Consider the following 25,092-nt stretch of genomic DNA (forward strand, 5'->3'; position numbering starts at 1 on the left):
GGCGGCGAAATACATGGACTTACATACACTGACGAGGAAGACCTAATGAGACACAGGTGAGAACAATCAGACAGCTACACAGGTGGGAAATCACAGGAAGTAAAGTAAAAGATGACATGTGAGGTAAACCAGCACCAAACAACACAGTAAAAAACAGTTATATTCAAGAGTAGTTTGGAATCACGGTGTCAGAATGACCTGCAGGTACAACTGTGTTATGTTTTAATGTGTGTTGTAACATTTAAAGACATTTTGCCATGAAGTACTTTATCAATGAATGGAAACCAATGCCTGTCACGTCTTCCTGGTGCACCTGCCTGCCAGCAGCTGGTCAGCAGAGCAAACTGATATAAACTGAATGTACACAATGCAGATTTAAATCGCAGTCTGCATATTAATATGATGCTGCTGCAAGTCAGAAAATAGGTAAAATTAAAATTCCTTTAGCAAATGTACTTTCAACCTCTTAAAACCTTCTTAAGAATACTTGTTTTAACAATTTATTTGTATTCATCTTAACAACACCAAGTAATCTGCTGGATGGCCTGATTATTGGCAGCTTGCTTTGATGAATTCAGTATTGGTCATTTAGAATTGCATTTGCATCATGTTGCAGTGAAAATAAACCTTTTTTAACTTCAAATTACAAAATCTTATTTGTTAGTTTGTAAGTAGTTTGAAAGATTAAAAAAAAACACAAAATCTTTAATCGGAAAAATATATAAATATCCTTATATATCTGGAGAAGTATGTATTTTTATTAATGTCTTGAGTTGGAAATTAGCTTTGGTCTCAGTCATGCAGGCCTGAAATAGTACACAGTAAAGTTAAATAAAAAGTCTGTCAGATGTAATGACTGAAAACGTTGCTCAACACACATTCATAACAGAAGTGGATTTTAAAACAGTAAGTGTCACATCTTCCACATGACACATAGAGAATTTGACATTTCGTCCAACCGTCTGGTTTCTGTCTTTATATCACTTTATATAACTTTTTACTGAGGAAATTTGTGCATTTTCACAAAGGGAGTATTTATCAAAACAAAAATTTTGACAAATCAGCCAACAACACAATTTCAGAAAACAGAAGTTATTTAGACAAAATCAAGATAAAAACATTCAGCCAACAAATTTATCTGAAAATGCTTTTATGTGTTTTTTCCACCGAGGGAAAGACAGAATTGAAATCGGGTTCATATCAATGAACTTCTGGTCAAGCCAGTAAAGAAACACTGCTAAAAGTAAACATTTCTATTTTACAGCAATAAGGAAATACAGTATAAAATAAAATGCAAAAGAGCAAAAGAATTAATTCATTCAATCATTTCATTGTAAACATGTTGGACATACATATATGGCTGGATAACAGCATTAACAGGATGAATAAAATGACAACAGTGGCAGTAGAAGAGGACAAATTCCAAATATTCAGGTTAAAGGTAAAGTAAGTGGAAGTCAGTGTGACATTTTGAGTGTGAATGCAGTGCTCCACCAGCACATGACCCTCCCTGTGCAGGAATCAACCACCACAAACTAATTTCATTTGTGGGAACTCTGCAGTCTGGACAGTGTGATGTGTTCACACACAGTGTGGAAACTCAGCAGTGGTCACTGATCAACAGGATTTGGGCACACATCTGAACTTCTGGCAGGAGTTATCTTAACACAAAGAAGCCACAAGATGGTGCTGTTCCTCAGGCAGCTGATGTCATCTGTGGGCTTGTGGTCCATTGGCCCATATCCACCACCCCGATGGCGTTTTGCTCCAAGTTGACCAACCGACACTGAGGTCTTCCTCTCGTCCTCATGTCTCAATGCAGTCGCACTACTCAGAGTTCAGCTTATAAGCATGCCCTTCACTTTCCCCTTCACTTCTTCTGTCGAGGTCAGTGAACTTGCACTGGAGAAAGCAAGAAAACATGTTTACAGCTTCTTTATTGCTTTTTTTTGTTGTTATTTTTTATTTTTCCATCACTTACTACCACTGTTCGTTTGGTTCTGGTGTCTTTTGGATGTTAAAGAGCTGCTCCATTAAAACAAAGTCAATCATTCCTTGTTCATTTATTATATAAAACGTTACTCCGCATTCAGTATATGTTGAAAATACTTTTAATGGTTATACTATGTTTTATGTGTTCACTGGTTTGCTTCACTGACTGAAAAACCTTCTGGTTTACATTTGCAATTAATCAGAATTAAGTGAAAGTTTGCCAATTAAATACTGGCTCTGGGTCATTAAGCTGTCATTCCTGACCAATTCCATAGTTCTTTTCAGGAAACAGCCTCAGACATTATGGATCTGTTGCCCATTGCCAAATCTCCTGGCAGGGAATTTTTGAGGGGCTTGGGATTAAGATATGAACATAAACTCCGATGGGGTTATCTGGGAACAAAAAAAGACAACTTCACCTCTCTTGGACGACTCATCATAATCAATGGAAGCTGCCAGTAGCACAAACATCTCCAGGAAGTAACAATTAGCAGCACTGAAAGAACAGCAAATCTACTCTCATTTTACTCACTTTCAGCAATATATGGTGAATGTTTTATCAAAACAGCATGCAAACAGCAAACATATGTGAAATTAATTGGATTTATGAATGTTACAGATTTGTACATTGAAGCAACAAGCAGACGAGTACAGAAGTAAAGCTAAGGGAAGACCGATGGAGACCCCGCATGCACTGGTTTATTTGCTTTCTAGGCGTGCTTGCAAGGCAATACTGAATCATCCACAGTGCAGTCCCCCGTACCGCTCAAACTGACTGCATATGGCCTCCGAATTTGTCTGTCTGACCTGTTTACATGACATATTTTCATATGTCATGTTTTCATATGTGTGAACAAAACAAGAAAAACAAATGCATGACTGGTTGACATCTTCTTTTTTTAATTAAATTCTTATCTCAACGGCGTCTTTGGTTTTCTAAATACTTGCAGCAATCTTGACAACAGATGTCAAACCTTCCTGGTTTGTCGGAATAAGCTAAATGTAGCAAATATTCCCACTACATCCACTGCTAAGTGCATGACCCTTTTTTTTCTAGCTTACACTCCACTGAGGTGCACATGTCAAATTATACAAAAACTTCAGGTTTCTCATATTTTACATCAACAAATAAACAGGGTTCGGACAGGGACCATTCTTCGGAAACTGCTGATCCATCACACAAACTGTACAATAACACAAAATCAACAATGTGTGGTTCAAAAACACAATTCAGATAATGTCAATTTAGAATTGAACATGAAAGTTTGTGGACTAAAATGGGAATGTAAAGGGGAATACCTTAACATGTAAAATATTGAATGGGCTGAAGTAGATAACAAGAATAGCAGATAGATCTTTGAATCATATTTCCTTAATAAAACAAGAGGTGGCTCGAGAATCAGAGACTCAGATTAAGAACGAAATATCAGTTTGACAGGGAGATAAATGGAAAAGATTTTTAAAAATGCACAATTTAAACTTAACAAAAAAAGCAGCTTTAAAAAACAATAATTACAAAAGTGTTTAACAAACAAACATATTTCTTGTCTGTATTGATTATTTCTTTAAAATGTGAGTTGGAAAGTGAAAGAGGAGCTGACGATGATATGTTTTGTACATTTCATAAGAGCCATTGAGCTATGATGTGGCTCCTGATGAGATCTCATGTTTTTAGGTTCAGGCACACAGTCCCCTGCTGATACTGTGCGACAGAAGTGTATGTACAGCATGTGCAGGGCGTCGGTGCGTGTTGCTGTTGATGGGACAAACAGAGCGACACACAGAGGTTACCGAGCTCTGCGGCGGACACATATGTTTGGCCTGCGCGTGGCCGCAAAGCCATGTTTGCAGAAGCACTTGTATGAGCCGGCAGTGTTCACGCAGCGGGCGTTTTTGCATGGACTGACACGAGCTCCTGGTTCTGCACACTCGTCGATGTCTGAAAGACATAAACACTTATCAGCGAGTGTATGCTGTGAGAAAGCAAATAAAACATCACACAGCAGAGCTAAATACAAAGCTCCTACACACATCAGTGCATACGCCTCTATTGGCTACTGTATATTATTCTATAAGTTCATGAGAAATGAATGAAAAACAGTTATTTTTTTAAAACTAGCAAGTACAAACCTATACAGCGGGTGCGGGAGTGGTCCAGCCTGAAGCCTGTGTTACATTCACACATGGTACCCAGGTAGGAGCGGACACAGCGGCCATTTGCACAGCTGCATTCATCTGAATCCTCCTCTGAACTGTCACCTTTTACAGACAACCAGGCAGCAGAGGAGAGCACATGTGGGACAGAAAGAGATTAGAAAATAAGGGGCTGGTTTGGGGGCAAATAGATGAGTGTGTATGCAATATGATTGTATATTGACAAAGCTTGCGTATGGTTTTACCTGGGTTGTAGTTGGCGAAAGCTGCCAGGAAATCCTGCTCACCATCAGACTCGGTCTCCAGGTGCATCTCACACAGCCGGCTGAACATCTCTGAAAACAAGGAATAAATGTCTTTTTAGCTCAACAGAAAGGAAGAGCCGGTGAAAGTTCAGCTGGTCGGGTCTTCAGTTTGCTGACCTGAGTTTCTGGGTGGACAGGTGTTACACTCGGGCCCCCAGCCACGTCCGTAGTGACAGCAGCACTCTGAGTAGGTCACCACCATGCCGTTCCTGGGCTCGCTGCAGATCAAGCCCTCGTCAACCTGCAGAAAGCACACGTCCTTGTGGGCTGCCGTGCGATCTGGGTTAAAAAAAAAGGACAAAATACAATAATTACTGGTAAAATGTAATAATTCAGGTATCAGATTTATAATGTCCTGTTGATTTTCATTACAGTACATAGTCAAGTGTAGGAAGCCACAGTCAGCCGGTCCCGAGGTCCGAGAGTGATATCAGATTTTCTAACAGGAACAGTGTCATGCAAGCCAGTGAAGATGTCCATACACTGTATGTAAACCTGTAACTTTAAGGATGAATGTCATTTCAGGAGTATTTAGCATGTGAAGCTGGAAGATCTGATAATAGTCTGAGTTTACTTTGATTGCAACACCAACAATCAAGATATGTAGCTGATGGATGTCAGCCACATGTTAAATGTTGCATGCAAAGGTTACGTGAGCCTTAAATATGACAGTATGTATGAATCAGAGTGAAGCAGTAAGTAGGTGCACAAACTTATTATGGTTGGGGGTTACAGAGGTCAGGGGTCTCATCAAGCATGAATCAGCCAGAGCCAGAAATTAGTCCAACCCATAATACAGAGGGTACCTGTACAGCCTACAGTAGCCATAACACTTTTTCAAATTGCTATGTCATGCAGCATATTCCCTCTGCAAATAACAGATACAGCAAAAGCCTAAATAAACCTACATACATAAATAAATACATACTTTACAGTATGGAGATCTGGTTATGGCACATAGAAGCAAATATGCTTTAATAGATCAAATTATTTATTTTACACTAACTATAAGCATCTACAAACAAATGTTAAAGCTACCAAACTCTATGTAAACAATGTCATATCTACAAATGAGACCAAACTTTACATTGCAACCACACTTTAATTCACTGCCATGTCCATAAGTGTTCATGGTATAGAACACGTACATGGAGTATGTGCGTCTATTAATATGCTTTCGTACATGTGGCAACTTGATAAGGGTCATCAGACGTGATGACATCAGAAGGCTGATCATCTATGATTCCTGTAGCGTCTATGTTTCCACTGTGAAATAAATTGCTGTAATTTTATGAAGCATAAGATGATGACGAGATGAGACGCCTGATCTAAACTCTTTTTTGCAGAGAAATTCTGGGCAGAACTGTCAGAATGAATTTTCCTCATTATAGACCTCACATGCACTGTCCTTACAAGTAAAACACGGGTGCAGCTTGCAGCATTGCTCAATTGACATGAAAGAATAATGGTGGCTGCATGTGTTGCATTGATGATGAAGGTATGCTGACAGTTTACTCTCATTAGGCAGACTGCTCATTGTTACAGAGTATTTGCTTGTGGATCAGTATGTTTGATATAATAATGTATATATTATAATGGTGTCATTGTTTGTGTGCTGGTGACAGTGTGCCACATTTAATCAGTCCTGTCGCGTAATTTACTGATATTAAACCATTCATGACATTCATTACTCAGTAAAAAAAGGCAGTTCACCAGCATCAAACACATTTAAGTCCTGTGAATCACATGTCTTGCATGCAAAGTTATCACCAGTGGGCTCAGGCAATTGTCTACTAAATGAGAAGCTTTCAAAAGCTGAGTCTGTCTTTCATCTACCAGAGCAAATCAATTTTATCATCTCTAATAACACAGACAAAAGAGACACAAATAGACATGCAGGGCAAATACAATAAAAGAGGCAAAAGTAATTACTTTTTTCTCACACTGAACATACTCTGATATTGCTTTGTGTGCATAAATGCGTACATTTGCTGTGCACTTTTAAAAACTACTCCAAGTGGTATTTCTCCAAGCACGGGAACTGTGAGTGGGTAAGAGGGAAAATGGCTTCACACACAGCCAGTGCAGGCCAAATGGGACACAAATCGGGAGGAATTACAAGGAGCAACATGAGCGGCAGATGTCGACGTAAGCCAAAACTCATTTTGATGGGTCATGCTCAGGTGAGCTGACGCTGATTTTACCCACCGTCATAGACGCACTGTTTCAGCGCTGCACTGAAGGTGAGGGGAGGGTCGCAAAAACAGTGAAAGGAGCCGGGCGTGTTCTCACACCTCCCATTCTTACAGTACGAGGGGTCCTGGCACTCATTCACATCTGCAAAGGGCACCACAGACACTGGTTACAGTATGAACATCTGCTTGGGGCCAGCTCTTAGTCTGTAGGTGGTGGACACAATAATAATAAAGAAAAAACTTGCGCTACATCATGAAATTCAGTACAATAATCCTGCAATAAACTAAACTGTACAGTGTTCAGTTTTTCCTGAGACTGTGACAAAAAAATATGTTGATTCATATGTGTGATGTTTCGTATTGCACTGCATTATTTAGCCATCCTCCTTTACCGTACCAGTACCAGTCAGCTTAAACAATTCGCAGTGAGCTGAATCTCAACAAAAACTGAACATTTTTAGCCTCAGAAGCAGCATTCATTGCAGTGATATTGTAGTGGTTTGGATAACAATGTACAGCGGATACTGTTATTGTGTCCGCCCCCTGTTTGTCCCGTTTGCTCTTTGTTTAGGTTTCTGTCATAAATATTGCATGCAAAGGTTCTGCTTATGACAAAATGAGCTTCAGTCATGCATGATACCGCAACTGGTCTCCAGTAAACATGCAACCACGCTGCGATATCTGCAAAAAGGCTGCAGGTTAAAACAGGAAGCTTGGTTCCAGGAAGTTTGCTGGCAGTTTGCAGAGAAAATGATACTGCCGTGTGGGCCAGTGTGTACTGTGGCGTGGGTTTTCTTGAAGCTTGAGTAAGAGTGAGGGTCTAGTATGCATATCTAGGAGGTCTTTTAGTCCAACTGTTCTAAATGGAAGCCATTACAGGACAAGCATTATTCACACGAATTCAGTCCCAAGAACTCTCTACCCAATTCGAAATGGCTGGCCAAATGCTTCCTCATATTAAGTTGGTTTGAAGCTCATCAGTGTCCATGCACCCCTCCATTTTCTAGTCATTTATTCATGTCATGGTTGTAGTGGTGAAAGGGAGACCAGAGCCATCCACACCTTGTATATTCAAAAACCCAGGAATTATCCTGAACCAACGGGCCAGATGAGAGGTGTTATCTGGCAGCTTTTCTCTGTGTGAATACTGAATAAAGGAGCCTTTCCAGGTGCTCAGACCACTTCACGTAGCCACTTTAAAAGCCAAGGTGCAGCAGCTTAACATGTGGGTCCCTCTGAAATGCAGCCACACTCTGGGGAAATCCTATTTTGGCTGCTTGTACCCACACTTTCATTTCCCAAAGCTTGTGACCATAGGTGAGGCTCAGAATTAAGATTTATCAGCACCTAGCATGTTATTTCTGTTTATAACACCACAGCCAGCTACAACATCTGCATTATAACAGCCAATGGCATTCACCAGAGGTCAATGTCAAGATCATAAATAACATAACTGTTTCTTCTGTGCTGAGTGACGCTCTCTTTTGTGGAAAACACAGTCTCAAAATTGGAGGAACTGATTTTTGTCTCAGCTGCTACAGTAAACATTGATGGACATGTACTAAAAGGACAGCATCATCCGCAAATAACAGCAATCGTACCACATCGCCACCAAAGCTGAACTTTCTGAAGCTTGGCTTGTTTGTGTCTACAAATATGACAAAACAAAAGAGATGAAGGACACACCTTCAACACGTTTGACCTGATAGCCGTAATGCTAACACATCTTCCACCCTGACTGTAAAGAGTTTACCACATTTGTAGACAACATTTCCTTCGAATAACCTCCGGCAATATGGTTGTAACATGGCCATCTGCAATTCATCCTTAGAAGTCGCTAAATACTCATTCCTCACTACATTTGCTTCTGCAAGTGCGCCAGCTGCAGCCTTTAAACAGGGGGCAATAACTGCATGTCCTCAACCTCTGGCCATGTTATCGGCAAACCTCGACCGTCAATGACCGTGTGAGCCTGGTTTGTCTGTGGTATCTGATGCAACTCAGTATCAGGTGGTGATCAGCTCAGATGCTCTTCATCAATATAACTGAAACTGTCCTTACCTTTCTTTTTTTGTGTGAAACAACTACAGCAACTACTACTCTTATCAAACACAGCATTTAGCCAGTCACTGTATTTTTTTTAACGTTTGAGGCTGATGCACCAACAATTCAGACTAAAGTTAGAGTAAATAATGATTACAAAGCCCACTCACTGGAGTTATATTCGGTTTTGGAATATGTAAACTTTGATCAAGTCGGAGCTCCTCTTTGTGGGGGTACAAGTGAGGTATTTTAACACGGCTATTTAATTTCTGCGCTTCCATATGTTTATGGGAGTTAAAACAAATATGAGCAGTGAGCTGCATAAACAAACAACACATCCTGTGCTGATGTGACACATCATTTACTCTGTGCGGCTGGTGTGGTTTGGCTAAGGATGGCTCTATAATACTTCTTCCAACATAATCATCCTGGAGTCACCCCATGTAAAAAACACACTGGGTCCTTTCAGGGTTGGTCCCCCTTTAAAAATGTAAATTTCAAACTCAACGTTATTGACATAATGTAAACCTTCTCTAGACACTAAAAGTGTGATGAAAAAACTTAATATGTATCACACAGAAACACATTCAGCATGCACACATAATTTGTGAGCATCTTTAATTGTGAATGCAAAACATTACAAACATCATTCTATTTAAACCTCATGCTCAATGTGATGCCTTCTAGTTAAAGATATCAATACCCTGTTGTTTACGCTCATCTGTTTAGTATGATGACACCTACAAAAAGGTTTCCGTCACCTTCTTTGTTGTGGCACAGAAATCAGGTCTGTCTCACATTTACTGCCTCCCACAAGTGCAGACAGCCACCACTATGATTTCTACGCTTTGTTTTTCCGGAATAAACCACTGCCTTGTTGCTCTTCATAACCCTCCTGCTGCAGAGAGTCTACACTCACCGGCCTGCTCCTCAGGAGTCACACAACTGTTACGGTCGGTGGCCAGGGTCCAGGGTGGAGAGCAGATGCAGTAGTATGACCCTGGAGTGTCCACACAGTGGCCATTCTTACAGTTGGCTGGGTCCTCACACTCATTCACATCTGTAGAACACAAAGGTTGACTCGCAGCTCAAGATAATTCCTCCAGCAGCTACGTGACGGCAGTGTAATCTGTCAGGGACACTGGGAGAAGATACTGTTTCACTCACCTGCTATTGTTGCCATCACACACTTCTTTTTGTTGGAGTCTGGAGTCCAGGGCCGGTTACAGTTGCAGTAGAAGGATCCTTCGGTGTTGACGCACTGACCGTTAGTACACAGAGACTCATCGTGGCATTCGTTCACGTCTGAAGGAGAAGATGCAACCATAAAGAACAATGTGAGTCTGTTCCCGAGCATCTACAAAACTGCCCTGCCTTTACAAATGCACGGAAAACAAGCTTTTGAGGTGGCATTTTATGGTGTGTGTCAAAGGCTCTGACCATTGCACTCCAGAAGGTTGCTGTCATAGTAGAAACCCCGCTGACAGTAGCACTCGTAGCCCGGCAGCGTGTTCTCGCAGCGACCTTTCTTGCAGATTTCATCAGCAAACAAAGAGCACTCATCGATATCTGCAGACAAGGAAGGAAAAACGTCTTTTCCAGTGAGCAATTATGGGAAGTGTTGTTCAACATAATGAGAACAGTTTACCAAGCTCAAGAGTGACTACAACTGTGCAGATAGGAACTAACAACTTATTTGGGCACAAATTTACATGACTCATCCTTTGGATATTATTTTTGTCATATTAACACAAACTGTCTGTGCAAAAGCAGGGATATGTTATCACTGTGTACCCCTGGTGTATGTGAATATAGTTATATAATATCTACCATGGTAGGCAGGCAGACTGTACAGGAGTCCTTCGTCATAGTAGAGGCCCACCCCATTTGGACACAGGAAGTGGAACTCGGCTAGGTGGAGAGACCAGGCAGGGTTTAATAAACAGTATATATAAGATATACAGCAGATGCAGAATATGACATAATGATATATGATGATTCAACAGAAATTGAAATATAGTACAAACATCCTGCCCATAATTCTCACAGTATTATCTCAATAAATTGTTTATATTAAAATTACCAGTCATCATCTGTGCAAACACACTGAGCTACAAACCCATCAGTAACCGCTGCACATGTTCAGTACTGTACGACTTGGTTGAATGTGTGTTTACTTGCACGGTGCTTTGTCCTGTAAAAGTACCTGACTGGGAGACAGGACAGGGGTAGATCTCACAGTGATCTCCCCACCCCACCCCGATGGAGCAGCAGCACTCCTGCTTGGTGACATTGGTGGCCAGGACGCTGTCGCAGAACACAGTGTCGTCGAGGTTCAGGTAGCACTCCTTCTTCTCCGTCAGCACTCGAACTGCTGCAGGAGCAAACACGGTGCGTGTTAGGAGGCAGGGGTTTTGATGTGCAAGTCCAATGGCTGGCCTGGATCTCAAAAGGGCTTAACCTTTCTCTTCATTTTAATGCTTTAAAGCTTCTAAGTTGCTTCGTAGAGAATATAAGATTTGGATATTTATGACCAATAATAATAATTATTTGGCTTTTAGGCCTCTTAGGGTTGGTTTGAGTTTGAACTGAAATGTTCTGGGTTTGGGACAGGCAGGGATCAAATGCTCAGGCCTGGTTAAAGCTCTAGGATAAATGTGGGTCTCCAGTAAAGCAGAAGGAATCAGAGCAGGCTTACCCTCACAGCTGTGTTTGTCCTCTGACAGGACAAAACCATGATTGCAGACACACAAATACGAGCCCGGTCTGTTCTCACAAGAGCCATAGGGCTGGCAGAGACTCCTGTCTGCAGCACATTCGTCTATGTCTGAAAGGGAAATCACACATGCTGCTCTAAGTGATTGTTTTAATCCAAACACCATCTGAGTTGCGAAATAAAGCCTTTTTTCAGAGTAAAGTAAGAAAACATTCAGTTATTGATGTATTTCTTAAGACATTTTAAATATCAGCAAATGTGTCAAAAGCATGTACACTATTTTTTTACTTAAAATCTCACGATGCAATGTTTTATCTGTCAGTGATGACGCAAAATAATGATTCATAAGTGTCCAAAATCACGATTTACTGTTCACAACGGAGAGATGACTGAGCGATTGTTATGTGGGAAACAGTGGATGAGTAAATGAGAGGGTGACTTTGAGCACAGCCCTGATTTTATCAAATTCACTGCCCAATTTTCCTCAGTCTTTCAACATTATCTCTGAGAAGAGATAAAAGATGACAGTTTAAGATGGTGAAAGGTTAAAGACACTATAAATAAAACAAACTTCAAACTGCTATTTAGCTTTACCACTAAGTGCCAGCGAAACGACACGAGAGCGTCCTGTCTTCTAACAACAGTCTGGCCTTAACATTTTGAAGAGACTGACCTTGGCATCGCCTGCCTCCCACCAACGTGTAACCCTTCTGGCACTCGCAGTGGTATGAGCCCATGCTGTTGATACAGCGGCCCCTCTGACAGTTTGATGGCCTCTCACACTCGTTGATGTCTAAAGGGAAAGTGATGAAAACAATGTTGGAAGGTGAGGCACGTGATGAGCGGTTTTGAAATGTATTAATGAACTGGTCAAAGCCAAACTGAAGCCAGTCACTCTTTATTTTGTCAAATATTATCTACTGTCAGGTGATGAATAACTGTACATGTGTTCCATGTGAACACTGCTAAAATACAGGGTTTGCTGAATAATTCATGCCTTCGCAGTGGCTGCCTTCCTGTGTGCGCTGGTATCCCGGGTAGCACTGGCACTGGAAGGAGCCTTCTGTATTGATGCAGTGGCCATTAGCGCAAAGCCTGACGTCCTCACACTCATCAATGTCTGTTTGGGAAAAGGAAAAACATGCAAACTGTGTAAACGATTAAGAATTTCTCACTACATCCTCTATAAGCGACTTAGTCTGGTTAGGTAAGCCTTTCTTACCACTGCAACCTTTGCTGTCTGAAGATGGGAGGAAGCCCTCGTTGCACAGGCAGCGGTAAGTACCAGGGAGGTTCTCACAGCGCCCATTAGGACAGATGCCAGGCTTCTGACACTCATTAATGTCTGGTGAAACGTGCAAAAGAGATTAAAAGACGGTAAATTACAGTGATGCAATGACATGTTTGTAGGAGTGGATAGCTGCTTTTTCTTTGGACTTCTGCTGATTTCAAGCCAATTATTGACTCATTCTAAAGGGCTGGTCTAACATGTTTCACTGTAATAATTCCCAAGACACTGCTGGCACAGGTTTAAAACAATAGGTCGGGATGCAAAAGCATAATTAAGATGTTATCCTGCCCTATACTTATAATTATAAGTTAATTTTTTTTGGGCTTCTGCTGCTGAGTGAATGTTCTTTTCGCAGGGCTCAATTATTTCCACATTACGAGTCTGATAATGCTGTTTTTAGCATGATAATAATGCTCTCCACTTGGCAGCGCCCCAGTAAAACACACAGACTGACAGGGAGATAAAAAAAATAAGTGAATAAGTGAAGAATTTTGCAGGGTTGCACTCACCATAGCAGGTGCCGGCCCGGGCCTCGTGACCAGGCAAGCAAGGGACGCACTCATAGGAGCCTGGTGTGTTCTCACATTGCTCATTGGGACAAGTGTCGGGATTCAAACACTCATTTATGTCTGGAAGAAGTTTCAAACAAGTATTCAGGAACACACACGCAGAGCAAAGAAGCAAGCATATTATGAAGACACATAAACGGTAAGTGTCGTGTTGGTGGGAAGTGCACCAATGACAAACATAATGTCCGAATGATCAGTGTTTGTACCTTCACAGACTGGATGACGGTGTGACTTGCTCCTAAAGCCGCTGTGACATTCACATTTATAAGAACCAGGCAGGTTCACACACTGGCCTCCAACACCGCAGATGTCTTGCTTTGAACACTCATTCACATCTGCAAAAAACAGCAAGGATGGAGCCAACGCGGGATCTGATAACGTACAGACACAAATCACCTTCAAACCTAACTTACCGATGCACTTAAGCCTCCCGTGCTGCACCATGTGTTTATAGCCCTGACGACAGAGGCACTTGTAACTTCCTTCTATGTTGACGCAAAGGCCTCTGCCGTGGCCGCACGGCTCTGACTCACATTCGTTATTATCTGGACAACAGGAGACAAGAGTGAGGAAAGAACACCGACTACACATGAGGAAAGCAGCACTGAAGATCACAGACAGAGCGACTAGTGCTCGCCAGGGGACAGCCATGCCAGGCATTTCTTCTGGCTGTTCGTCACCGTTCTGTCCCTGCACCTCCTCAAACCGCCGTCTCTACCATTGTCTCTTACCCTCACAGATGTTCCTCTGCGGGTTGAGATGGTAGCCAGGGTAACAGTGACAGATGCGGCCGTTCAGGCTGTTCTCGCACTCTCCGTGTCCACAAATGTTCCTGCTCAGCCTGCATTCATCTGTCTCTGCTTCAAGGAGGGAACAGACAGAGAACCAGCATCATATATATACATGCATATATATATATATATATATAGATACATAGATGGGTGTTTAAATATATATCATTATTTTTTAATATATATAAAGCTGACAGCATCCATGCCATACCTAAATTCCTCTTTGGCTATGTTCACACTACTCAAGTTTTTAAAATGCCTCAGACTTTTTTTTTACATCAAAGCCAGTGACAGGTGTCACAGTAAGAGAAATTGTGTTGAATTCTTAAAGAGGACAGAAGACACGTTAGACCAGAATCAGAGCGAGACAGCTGTAAAAGCAGAACTTCTAAATAAAGACTGTTTCGTGAGCCTGGCCAGTGCTTATCACTGATATCTTTGGGGGGAACGTTTTCTTCTCTCTATGATATTTTTTATGGAAGCATGCATCACGTAACCTGCTTTTAAACACCAACACAAACTGTAGTTATGGCAACACTTGCTTCCATAAAACACGAGGAGTGTGAACATAGCCTTCGGGCCGGTTCATGCTTCACGGCTGAAAGCACACGACATGCAAAGCGTACAAACTCGCATTGAAGAAGCACGCGTCCGACTGGATTTAGCTTAGCGCTAAACTGGACTCGTGCATCCGCAGGGATTGCCTCAGTGTTTAAACAACTCTTTTGCATGCCGTCATAAATTATGTTTATTACGTGGAGAGAGTCAACATGTCATTTGTGTGGACCCAAAGCTCACCACAATATCTACTCTTACTGGGTGATGTGGAGAGCAGGGTTTTCCAGTTTTGACGCGCATGAAACATGAACCCGCCTTCGAAGAAGTGACTCTCTACAAGCTTCATGCAGAATAGATGTTGGAGTCAGGCTGAGGTTTGCAGGGAACTCACGCAAGACTTTTGTCTGTGTTTCGAAGGGGTCATTGCCTGGGGTCAACCTGATGATAGTTGGAGGGGTGGGCTTAACAACTGTGGATCCAACAGAAGAGAGATGAAGTGGACAGACTTCAGGAGGAAATGTGACATGTTGAATATTAGCCCTGATATTTCGGTCTTCACCACACATGGGCAACATTTCTCTACACTTGTCTATCAGTCGCTCTGACAGCCAAAGTACATGAAGCACCGGTGGCAAATAAAAATGTTCGCTTGTGTTTCAGCATGTTCAATCACTGGAGTCGTGGAGTACGAATGTGACAGGGGAGGTTAGAGGTGAGTTTACCCGGCACACGAGGGCTGCTGGTGCTGGTGGGGGCCTGCTGCGCAGCAGTCGTCGTCTCTGGAGGCCTCTCCTGATCGAAAGAGATGATTAGATTTCACAACAGCAAAAACAAACGGTTACCATCACTGTATCGAAGACAGAAGCAATGTCTTACCGGCAGCTTCGGTTCTGAAATGGAAAGAGACAGAGGGGGTAATTAAAACTGAGAATTCACACGATCTGTGCAAAGGACTCAGAAGTAGAAATGCTAGAAACTTCTGAGCGGCCTGAACAGTACCGGAGGACTCACCCTCTTTGTCAGGCTTCCGGGGGAAGAGGATGGGAGGGAAGGCCACGGTCTCTCTTATATTTTGGAGAAAGTAGCCTTTCCCAGCAGGGCAGATCTTGCTGAAGGCCACTGAGCGCCACATGGAGAAAGAGGAGAGGATTTTTTTGGGGGGGATTTACAATTTTAATTTGCTCAATCGCTCTTTTGATACTTGCAAGAAGCACAGATCACTTGCTGGAATCTAACACGATAAACTTGAGTGAACGAGTTTTGAGAATATGTCCAATATGCGGGTAAAATTTATGACAGCAGACTGCGTAGACAAACATAGTTATTAAGTACAGAGCATATTGGGAGCTGGAACCTGATTTATCGCTCCCCAGTTCACATGAACTATTAATCCAATACAGAGAGCACATAACACATAATGAGTAACAGGTCGATTCTCATGTCTTTACATCTCCACTTTCCAAGTTTGTGTCATCAGTCAAGAAGAGTGAGAAACATTAATGACTTATCAATCATCACAATACTTTATATATATATATATATATATATATATGAGATTAAGACACAAATGGATGAGATAAACCTGAATTTAACATTTTAAAAGCAGTAAAAACAGTGAAGAATTATTATTGATTTGCATTTACATGCAGATGAACAGGCAGATTTTCGTCATGACAACATAATACCCATTTTCTCAGCTTGCAACTTCTCCGCTCCGACTCAGTCCACTCACCTGTGCCCACCTGAGGACACCTCTCACAGTTGGGTCCCCAGGCTTTGCCCACCGTGCAGCAGCACGTCTCCTGGGTGAGGTGAGGGGGCAGCGCGTGCTCGCAGCCCCTGGCCTCGGACGCCATCAGGAAGCACAGAGCCTGCTCCGCCGGGGACTCTGAGAGGGGAGACAACGGGGTTGCATTTGGGGGTGAGGATCCCAATTCGGAGTCAGAATTTTACATCATTCAAACCCCACGTTGGCGTCTTACTCACCAACACATCGATTCCTGTCCAACACCAAACCGGCCTTGCAGGAACATTTGAAGCTGCCCAGCGTGTTCAGACAGTCTCCGTTCTGACAGACACCTTGCATGGAGCACTCGTTGATATCTTCGAGGTCGGGAGGTGGGGTGCGAAAATGAAAAGGTTATTTTGATGCACTGTATAGGACGACACTTAATCAGAAAGCAAGCAGTACCAGAGCTTTATCACAAGGGAAGTGCACAAAGTTTTAGTAGATAAAAACTGGATATGACAGAAACTCCCAAACTGAGCTCTTATCTCTGATTTGTCCTCGTTATAAGCTACATTCTACATAGCTACATTCTGCCCGTGTTACCTTGACAGTGTGTGCTGTTGAATCTTTTATAGCCTTGTGGACAAGTAGAGCCGTAGTCTTCCACAATGGTCTGCTTGACTGATGCATCTGAGGGAGGAGAAAAGCTGCTGAAATCGTGTTTTTGTGGAATGAGAAGGGCTGCAGGTGGATGATGAAACTGAAATACAGGTGTAATAGCCACAGCCAATGATTTACTTACAAATAGTTGGAGCAGAAGTTTGAACGGTTAACATAACAACAGAATTTCAGCTCCTGTAAGTATTTACACCAGCAACAGCCACTTTACATGACCGTTGCACAGGTGTGCAGAGATGTAAAACAAAGCAAGCTCTGAACCTCTCTCTTGAGCTCCTTTCTTTCATTCGTCACACAGCTACTTCCGTCACTTTTCATGCGTACAAATCAACGAGACACCATGAAAGCCTTCGAGGAAAGACTGTCCATGTGTGAATGTTCATGTGATTCTCAATTTGAATAAGACTACAAAGATACACAAAAGACATGGAAAAAGACCAGGGAGGCGGTGGGGTGAGTGTGACTGTGCGCTACTGGAAGTATGGAGCTGGAGGCAGGTGATAAACAGCATCAAGACTAGAAACAGGGGAAACGGCTGGACTGGCTCTGTACAAAATTAAAAAACACACCTGCCAGTGCTTCTAAAACTGACTAATTAACATGTTCTATCTCCTCTGTTTAATCTATAAATGAACTGAAGCGTAAATTTGACAGGTTTTTGTTTTTAGCGTGAAGGTGAGTAAATATTTTAAACTATTCTTTGAATATATGTTTGAATGCATTACATGCAGTCACGTTGTGGCAAGTGCTGTAGTTTTGGGAATGTCGCAGTGTTTAAAAATGTGCTTATTTTATTTGATGAGAACATTGATACCGCTCTCTGGCTATAGCCAGCAGCTGGTTAGCTTAGCTTAGCACAAAGGCTCGAAACAGCTGGTCTAGCGCTGTCAAAATCTGCCTACCAGCACTTCTAAAGTGCACTAATTAACATGGTATATCTTGTTTGATTTAATCTGGACAAAAACTGAAGTGGAAAAAAAAAAGATTTGATGTTTTACAGGATAAAACAGCAAATGTTTGGACACTGGCAGGCTGGCTGGTTTCTCATTTCCAGTCTTTGTGCTCAGCTAATGTTAATATAACTGGCTGCCTGCTTCATATTTGCTGCACAGATATCAGAGTGACATTGATCTTCTCATTCAAGTCTTTGCTGGAAAACAAAAAAACATATATTTCCAAAATGTCAAACTATTCCTGTATCGTTTTGGCTTCATTTTCTTACTGGACAACCCCATATTTTTGTCTGTCTTTGCTGGTTTTTTTTACTTTTCTAATAACAGTTCCTTTATGAGGCCTTTGATGAAATGTAGCTTGTCACAAAATGGACTGAAAAAGTCTTTCATGAGGTTTGAACTCATACTATTGCCTTTTTCTTGTTTTTATTCTCACCCTAAATGAGCCTTGAACCCATAACACAAAAGAATGTTCTACTTTCCATGAGGGAGTAAAAACATGCAAGGCAGTTTTATTAGAGCTGCAGGAAGCCTGCGCTCACATGAACGTTTTGAAAGCACAATGAAAAGAGAGGCAAGATCTTGCTTGAGCCATTTTCATTTAAGAAGAAGAGCTTATAAATGGATGTGAATGTAACAAAACAGGCAGAGCTGCGGGCAGGAATCCAGTTATCTAAAGACTAAGCAGACGTACAGTATCAGGTTTGTCAAAGGCTGCATTGTCTGAGTCAGAACTGAGAGACGGAATAATAGCAGAGTGGAAAAACGTGAGTAGCCAAGATTTTCTTGAAATTCAATCTTTCGCAATGTGATGACAGTCCTGCACTGGGCAGGCCCATAGGAACATGCTTAAGTAGAGGGTTATTTTCCACATTCTCTTTTTCTGCCTCACTGTCTGTGTGTAATTCCCGTAATTTCTTCCGTTTTCTCCTTCCCAACCGTTCACACACTCCCTACCTTACCACTAACTTTCATGTTCACATTTTTATAGAGGTACAAAGTGATTGTTTTAATCCAGGGCCATAATTTCACAAGGTGGAAGGTATAAATTGCCCGGAATGCTTGACATTTTTGGCTCAATAAACGATAATTTATTGCCAGGAAAACACAAGATGCAGGTCGGATAAAAATCCAGCAAGGAGTATTTTTAGAAAACAATTTGTTGCACTTTCACGTCTGAATAAAAGAACCCTTAATAAGGGTAAACATATAGTAGAAGCTGGAAAAAGTGAATCAGAGCTAAGTAAGGTGAAAAATGAAAGCAGAAGAGATCTCACTTGGTAGTTTGGGGCACTGATAACACTTGTTTTGTCCCCATGAATTGCCCACACTGCCGCAGCAATCCTCCTGATTGGTCAGAACAGGAAGCGGCGTGCTGTTGCACTAAAGGAAGAGACAGAGAAATGTTGACAACACAAAGCTTTGGGGATTGTTCATCACTGCAGCGCGGGTCTAAACTCACAGCCTGTTTGGGGGTGGTCTCCTGGAAACAGCGCCCCTTCGGTTTGTGCCTCGAGGGGATCGGGCGAGGCCCTGTCTTGTGAGGAGGCTTGACGTCTGATTGGTCGAGAGGCTGAATGACCACAGAGGTGTCCGGCGCGTGGTGAACGCGTAAATTAATCTGCACTGGAAACAGAGAAGGGGAAGACGGCGGAAGAACAAAATGCATCACAAAAACCCAGTCACTCAAAACCAATGAGGAGATGCAAAAGTGTTGGCAATAACTGTAGCAAATGGTAGATACCTTCAGACGAGTGGTGCCCCACTTGTGTCAGGGGCAGTGAGAAGACTGAGTGTGTTTGCGTCAGCTGGGTGCGCCCGATGCCTGACTGCTCGCCCAGTTTCAGGCCTTCGGGTTTCAAAGACGTGGGGTAGACAGGCTGCTTGTTGCCTCGCGCTGCCTGAGCTTGCTGCGTCTGCTGGAGTGGAAACTGGCAGAGGCGTCCGGTGAAGCCAGGCGGGCACAGGCAGTGCTTCCTTGAGCTGCATACTCCTCCATTCATACACGTCAGCGGACACACAACTGCAGAGAGAGACAGGGAGAGCTGTCATTCGGAGGCGGGCAGACTCCCACGGGTCAAAAGTTCATAGCTATGAATAACACCAGACGATCGGAAGAGGAAAAACTGAACAACACGAAGCAAATAATACGTTAAACAAATAATAAATGAGAGTTTCTCTGAAAAAAAATTGCTCAATGAAACGTCAGATTCACCAAGATATTTATTCAGAAGTCTGGAATTGCTCATTTTCAATCCATTCACCTCAGAGACAGACGGAGGTTCATATCACATAAATACGACAGGCACACAAAAACGTTTGCGGCATGAGCAGGTCAAAAATAATCACTGTGAAAAAGCACCGCTGTAAAAATCACATCACATCGCACACTTGACGGACTGCCAGGCCCCTCCAGCCAGTCAGCAGCAGCGTCTGAGCAGCAGAGCAGGTAAAGTCATTGATCTGTTCAGCAGCTTTCGCTCTGACATATGGGAAAGATCTCGACATGTATGGGAAAGCTGCTGGCTGGAGAAAGGTTTATGGCACATACGGTGCTCACTGCGCCTTTATTGGGTCTCCCATTGTGTTTATTTTAAGTCCAGTTTGTTTTAAATTCCCACAATAGAACAATCGGAGGAAAGAAAGTGAGAGCGAGAGAGCAGGGATGTGGGGAAAACTCATAATGAGCCCAGGGAGCGAGCTGAGAGAAGTGAAACCAGGCAACAATACAAGCAGCGGCAGCATCATAATGAAGTAAGAGTGACGGTCCAGTCAGCACTCCTCACACATGCTGGGTGACAGCCACAGTTTCTCAATTTCAGCATCACCACCAAACATTTGTTGCCTTACTTTGAATGTCTGTGAAGATTCTTACTTTGAAAGCATGTTTAAGTTTGTCTGAGCTTTACATTAAACAGATTAATCAGCGAGCTTTGGGGTTGCTGCAAGGCAGATTTTGTCAGACCCAGCTGCCTGTTTCCCTGTTTCCAGCTGCTGTAGCCTCAAATTTGACAGACAGATATAAGGCTGGTGTCTTCTCATCTGACTCAACGCCAGAACATGAACAAGCATATTTCCCAAAATGTGAAATTATTCCTTTAAGGAATGGGTTTTGGACTGTTGGTCAGACAAAACAAGCAATTTGAAGATTGTGGGACACTTTGATCAGTTGTTCTAACCCAGTGCTGAGGTTTACACCAAACTACTGTATCATAAAACACAGTTAAGTCCTTTTCATATACAGTGAAATACCACTGCTGCTTCCATCATTACTACTACAAATATATCAACCACAACTAGTATGACTACAGCAATAACTACCACTTCTACCAGTAAAGACAAGTGTAGGTTTGGGAGGGAAAGTATGGCTGACACTTTTCTTTTTCCTTTTAGTATATTTGGTCATATTTTGGTAATGCGTCACAGACCGACCCGGCCAGTGAACACAAGCAAGCTCTGTGCACTTTTATTTGATGATGAATACCGAAGTTCACCTTTTTCAAACGGTTGCTACTTGTTGCCATCTGGAGACGCCAAAAGTGTCGTCTGAGCTTGAGCACTTTTCAGACCCAAACAAACCCATCCTGAAAGTAAAGCCTAGGCTGGAGGAGAGGAGAGGAGAGGAGAGGAGAGGAGAGGAGAGGAGAGGAGAGGAGGCCTCTCTCTGCTGCTGAGCCAAGTGTGCACACATGGATGTAATTATATGTGGACTTCCAGGGAGTCTAGGCTGCAGCGTAATTAAGGGACTAGATCACTTTAAACACAGCAGGGACATCCTCACATAGTGAAAGTCAGGCAGAAAAATTAAGGAACCTCAATGAAACACCCACCCACTGGGATAAAATGTCTAAACCTGAAGCAAGATGGATACTTCAGGAGCAGCCTTGCTCTACCCACACCATGTGACAGTGGTCTTTAACCACTAGGACTGAGAGCAGGCAGCAACATGCAGGATCATGCTGGAAGGCTCAGGCACGGCAGCAAGGAGAAGGAGAAAAGACCGACTTTGTCAGACCTAGTCTGACCTAAGAGCTTTGCTTTCCGTGGTTCAGATTTCATCCCAGCGCTGGATTGAGAGTGAGAGGAAACTGGGAGAGATGCGGGGGTTGAAAATTAGGATTGCAGACACAGAAAGTCAGGAAAAGAGCCTCTTTCCAAACGTGATTACACAATCTAAACCCACAGAGACTGCAGAGATGACATACTGCTGGGAAAGTCTGCGCTGAGGCCCCGTCTGGCTGGGAAGGTGTCTGAACGAGACAGGCACTCTGATGTGTGCAGCACAGTCCGGGTCAATGCCACACCAGTGAACACAAAGGAGAAAGGGAGGAATCGGATTTCTTGGGTGGGGATCATGAGAATGAGATCACTTGTGAAATGAGCCCAGCGTGATGCCATGCAACACACGGCGGCAACTGCCAGCACACCTCCTTGTGCAGTTTTGACAGATACCAGTAGCTCAGCTCAGGACACCTGCCAAGACAGAGTGCCGATGTAAAGGCCTCGCTGTCTTTTCCCCCCCACATTTTAAGTAAAAATGTTATTTAATGTGAACCTGTCAGCTGTCAGCATGCAGCTCTGGAGACATTCTGTTCGGTGCATAACAATCTCACACGCTGGCTCGTGGCCGTTGTTTCTGCGACTGGTCAGTTCTCCAATGACTCATGAATCACACCGTTTTATCCGATTCATGCGTCGACCCAAACAGGAAATACACAAAAAGAAAAGTACGCACTTCACTGCGTACATAAATTATACTTTCATGTAGCCTTGATATGAAGGATAGTTCGGTTTTGGGGGACTTTGATGTTGGAAGGATGCTTTGTTCTTGTCTCAGTGTGCACATAATTGGTATGCTGAACAGTGAGATGTCTACAGGGTCATTGCCACTTCCCGCCCAAACGCTGGGAATTTACTTCTGAAGCAGTTCATGAAGTCTTTATTATAAACACAGACCTGGATTATCAACTATCAAATGTCAGTCTGTTTACATGCAAACAGACAAACAGCAGGGGTAAATGTCATATCGTAGTTGGTTCATTTTTTACTTTTCAGGCAAACTGCTTCACATACAAGCAGAATTTCAATAAGCTTAGATATTTTTTCTTTTACCTCTTTTGCTACTGTTGCATTTCCTCGTATGTTATTTCTCTCATGTTACTTACTGCTAACTTGATGAACTTGTTAAGTGCCTCGCCTAACGTTCAACACGCTCTCAGTCTGCACACAGAGCCACAACAATACAGCATGTAGAAAGACGGCACCTAATCTCCCTGAACAGCATTCACATTCACACAGCACGTCCACAGTGAGGGAGAGGAGGGGTCCCAGGTTCATCCCAGCTCCACACGGCATCAGACTAAAGCTCTCAACAACAGGTGGTACCACAACTGCACTTCATGCTGATATTATCCTGATTATTGGATCCTGTTTAGATCAGCAGGCTGATTGTCTTCAGCGCTCCAGGAGGACTGAATCATTTGGATGCTATAACACATGCACATGCAGTGACTCCTTCACATCTGCCTTCTTCATTTAAGCTTGAGCCACACTGGCAACGCGCAGGCTAATGTTTTCTGCAGATCTTATATGTGAATGGGTGTGTTTTCATACGTGTGTGTGTGAGAGAGAGAGAGAGAGAGAGAGAGCTATTAAGTGGAGGGTGTACCGTCTCCTGGAGCGCCGCTGTGGTTAGGTGACTGCACCACATTACATACGGAAAGGAGCACCACGCTTTAAAGCTGAGATCATAACAAGGATTTTTCTTTCCAGCGGACTTTCCCTTTAAATCATCACCTCGGAGTTCATTAGCAGAATTTATGATCTGAAATCGCTCATTGACTCTCCCTGTCAGCTAGCTTAGCGTCTCAGAGGCAGCCGCCCTCCGTGTCGTACCACGCCTTTGTCTTTATGGATCCAACACATTCCTCAGACTGGAGGTGGTGTGTTATTAAAAATCAAACGCACCTAAGAGTTGTTTGGTGGTCTGAATGAATGTGAGGTATGAGCAGGGGAGGCACGGGTGTATGTGAGGCAGTTGCGTGATCATGACCCTTGTTTTCCACGTGTCCCAGTCAAGTTCCAGGATCCCAGTAAAAGTTCTTGAATCTGAACAAAGTAGTGATTTAATAGCTTTATTAACTGTAATTAATGATTTGAATGATTTTGAATAACTGTACTGACATTAAATAGCCATATTTTACCATATATGGGCTCAGTCAGCTAAGAGAACATTCAGAGTTGACTCTGTGCTCTGCTGTCACGGCTTTGAAAGCTAATTTAATATTGAACGTCAGCTTGCAGGTACGTTCCAAGACAGTGTATAATTTTCCCGTGCAGCACTCAGTCCAACTGCGAGAGCGAACTGAACTGAGCAAAGAGACAAAAAGAAGGGGGGGGGGGGGTCTTTGTCTTCAAGCTCTTCTCGTCAGAGTGTTTCATGTGACATACGAGCGAGAGCTCCTTCTTCATAATGTCGTGATTCACCCCGAGAGGAGAGAGACAGATCTCCTCGCAGCGTGGGCTGGCTGAGGGGGGATTTCTCTGTCATACGTATCAGATATCTGGTGAAAGTGAGGGGAAAAAGAGAAAAGAGGCAGAGGGGAGAATCAAAAATAATGTGACTTTTCAGGAGGATTATTGTGATTCCCAGACATGTTTTTTTTTCCTTTAAGGAAAAACATACTGTACATTCCTCAACTGTTAAGTAAGCAAGCCTGCTGTAACTACCAGGACATACTTAAAACAGAAACCACGTCTGTCCATGAAAACATATAAAGACTCAGACACACACTTTTCATATTTTTAGCAAAGTATAGGTAATAACTAGTAGTAGGAAAATTATACTTGTCTGTCCTTTTTGTTGCAGGCTGAACAGAAAAATGTCTTTGCACAGGCATGAATGTGTGGAACGATAAATTGAAAATATGAATGACAAAAAGAAAGAAAGAAAGAAAGAAAGAAAGAAAGAAAGAAAGAAAGAAAGAAAGAAAGAAAGAAAGAAAGACAGGAAAAATTGCCCTCCGAGTGCCCTGTGACCACCCACCCATTCACTCCTGTCTGTCTGGAGATGACGCATCTCCAGCCCCCTCCCTCCACAGCGTCCCTTCAGCCACAGC

At 42.7% G+C, this 25,092-nt stretch overlaps 1 protein-coding gene across 3 annotated transcripts in view; it reads right to left on the bottom strand.

The window, feature by feature from the left end:
* Positions 1-1,060: 1,060 nt before the first annotated feature.
* Positions 1,061-25,092, bottom strand: part of ltbp3 (latent transforming growth factor beta binding protein 3) — a 33,776-nt gene continuing 9,744 nt past the window's right edge. Inside the window, exons 2-29 of one of the 3 annotated variants that reach the window (XM_041951847.1) lie at positions 19,719-19,997; positions 19,437-19,600; positions 19,252-19,357; positions 16,947-17,033; positions 16,601-16,717; positions 16,347-16,502; positions 15,626-15,733; positions 15,491-15,504; positions 15,337-15,406; positions 15,006-15,083; positions 13,997-14,122; positions 13,679-13,810; positions 13,472-13,600; positions 13,206-13,325; positions 12,628-12,750; positions 12,403-12,525; positions 12,079-12,198; positions 11,388-11,516; positions 10,896-11,063; positions 10,520-10,600; positions 10,130-10,258; positions 9,857-9,994; positions 9,609-9,749; positions 6,660-6,788; positions 4,569-4,730; positions 4,392-4,481; positions 4,123-4,251; positions 1,062-3,931 (exon numbers count right to left, since the gene is read on the bottom strand). In XM_041951847.1, coding sequence (XP_041807781.1) covers positions 3,780-3,931; positions 4,123-4,251; positions 4,392-4,481; positions 4,569-4,730; positions 6,660-6,788; positions 9,609-9,749; positions 9,857-9,994; positions 10,130-10,258; positions 10,520-10,600; positions 10,896-11,063; positions 11,388-11,516; positions 12,079-12,198; positions 12,403-12,525; positions 12,628-12,750; positions 13,206-13,325; positions 13,472-13,600; positions 13,679-13,810; positions 13,997-14,122; positions 15,006-15,083; positions 15,337-15,406; positions 15,491-15,504; positions 15,626-15,733; positions 16,347-16,502; positions 16,601-16,717; positions 16,947-17,033; positions 19,252-19,357; positions 19,437-19,600; positions 19,719-19,997 — 3,500 coding nt within the window. In that variant the 3' untranslated portion in view covers positions 1,062-3,779. Of the gene's footprint in view, positions 3,932-4,122; positions 4,252-4,391; positions 4,482-4,568; positions 4,731-6,659; positions 6,789-9,608; positions 9,750-9,856; positions 9,995-10,129; positions 10,259-10,519; positions 10,601-10,895; positions 11,064-11,387; positions 11,517-12,078; positions 12,199-12,402; positions 12,526-12,627; positions 12,751-13,205; positions 13,326-13,471; positions 13,601-13,678; positions 13,811-13,996; positions 14,126-15,005; positions 15,084-15,336; positions 15,407-15,490; positions 15,505-15,625; positions 15,734-16,346; positions 16,503-16,600; positions 16,718-16,946; positions 17,034-19,251; positions 19,358-19,436; positions 19,601-19,718; positions 19,998-25,092 lie in introns of all 3 variants that reach the window. The other 2 variants (XM_041951846.1, XM_041951848.1) reach the window with 2 other exon arrangements.

Source organism: Chelmon rostratus, chromosome 14 (genome assembly GCF_017976325.1).
Source record: "Chelmon rostratus isolate fCheRos1 chromosome 14, fCheRos1.pri, whole genome shotgun sequence".
Lineage (NCBI taxonomy): Eukaryota > Metazoa > Chordata > Actinopteri > Chaetodontiformes > Chaetodontidae > Chelmon > Chelmon rostratus.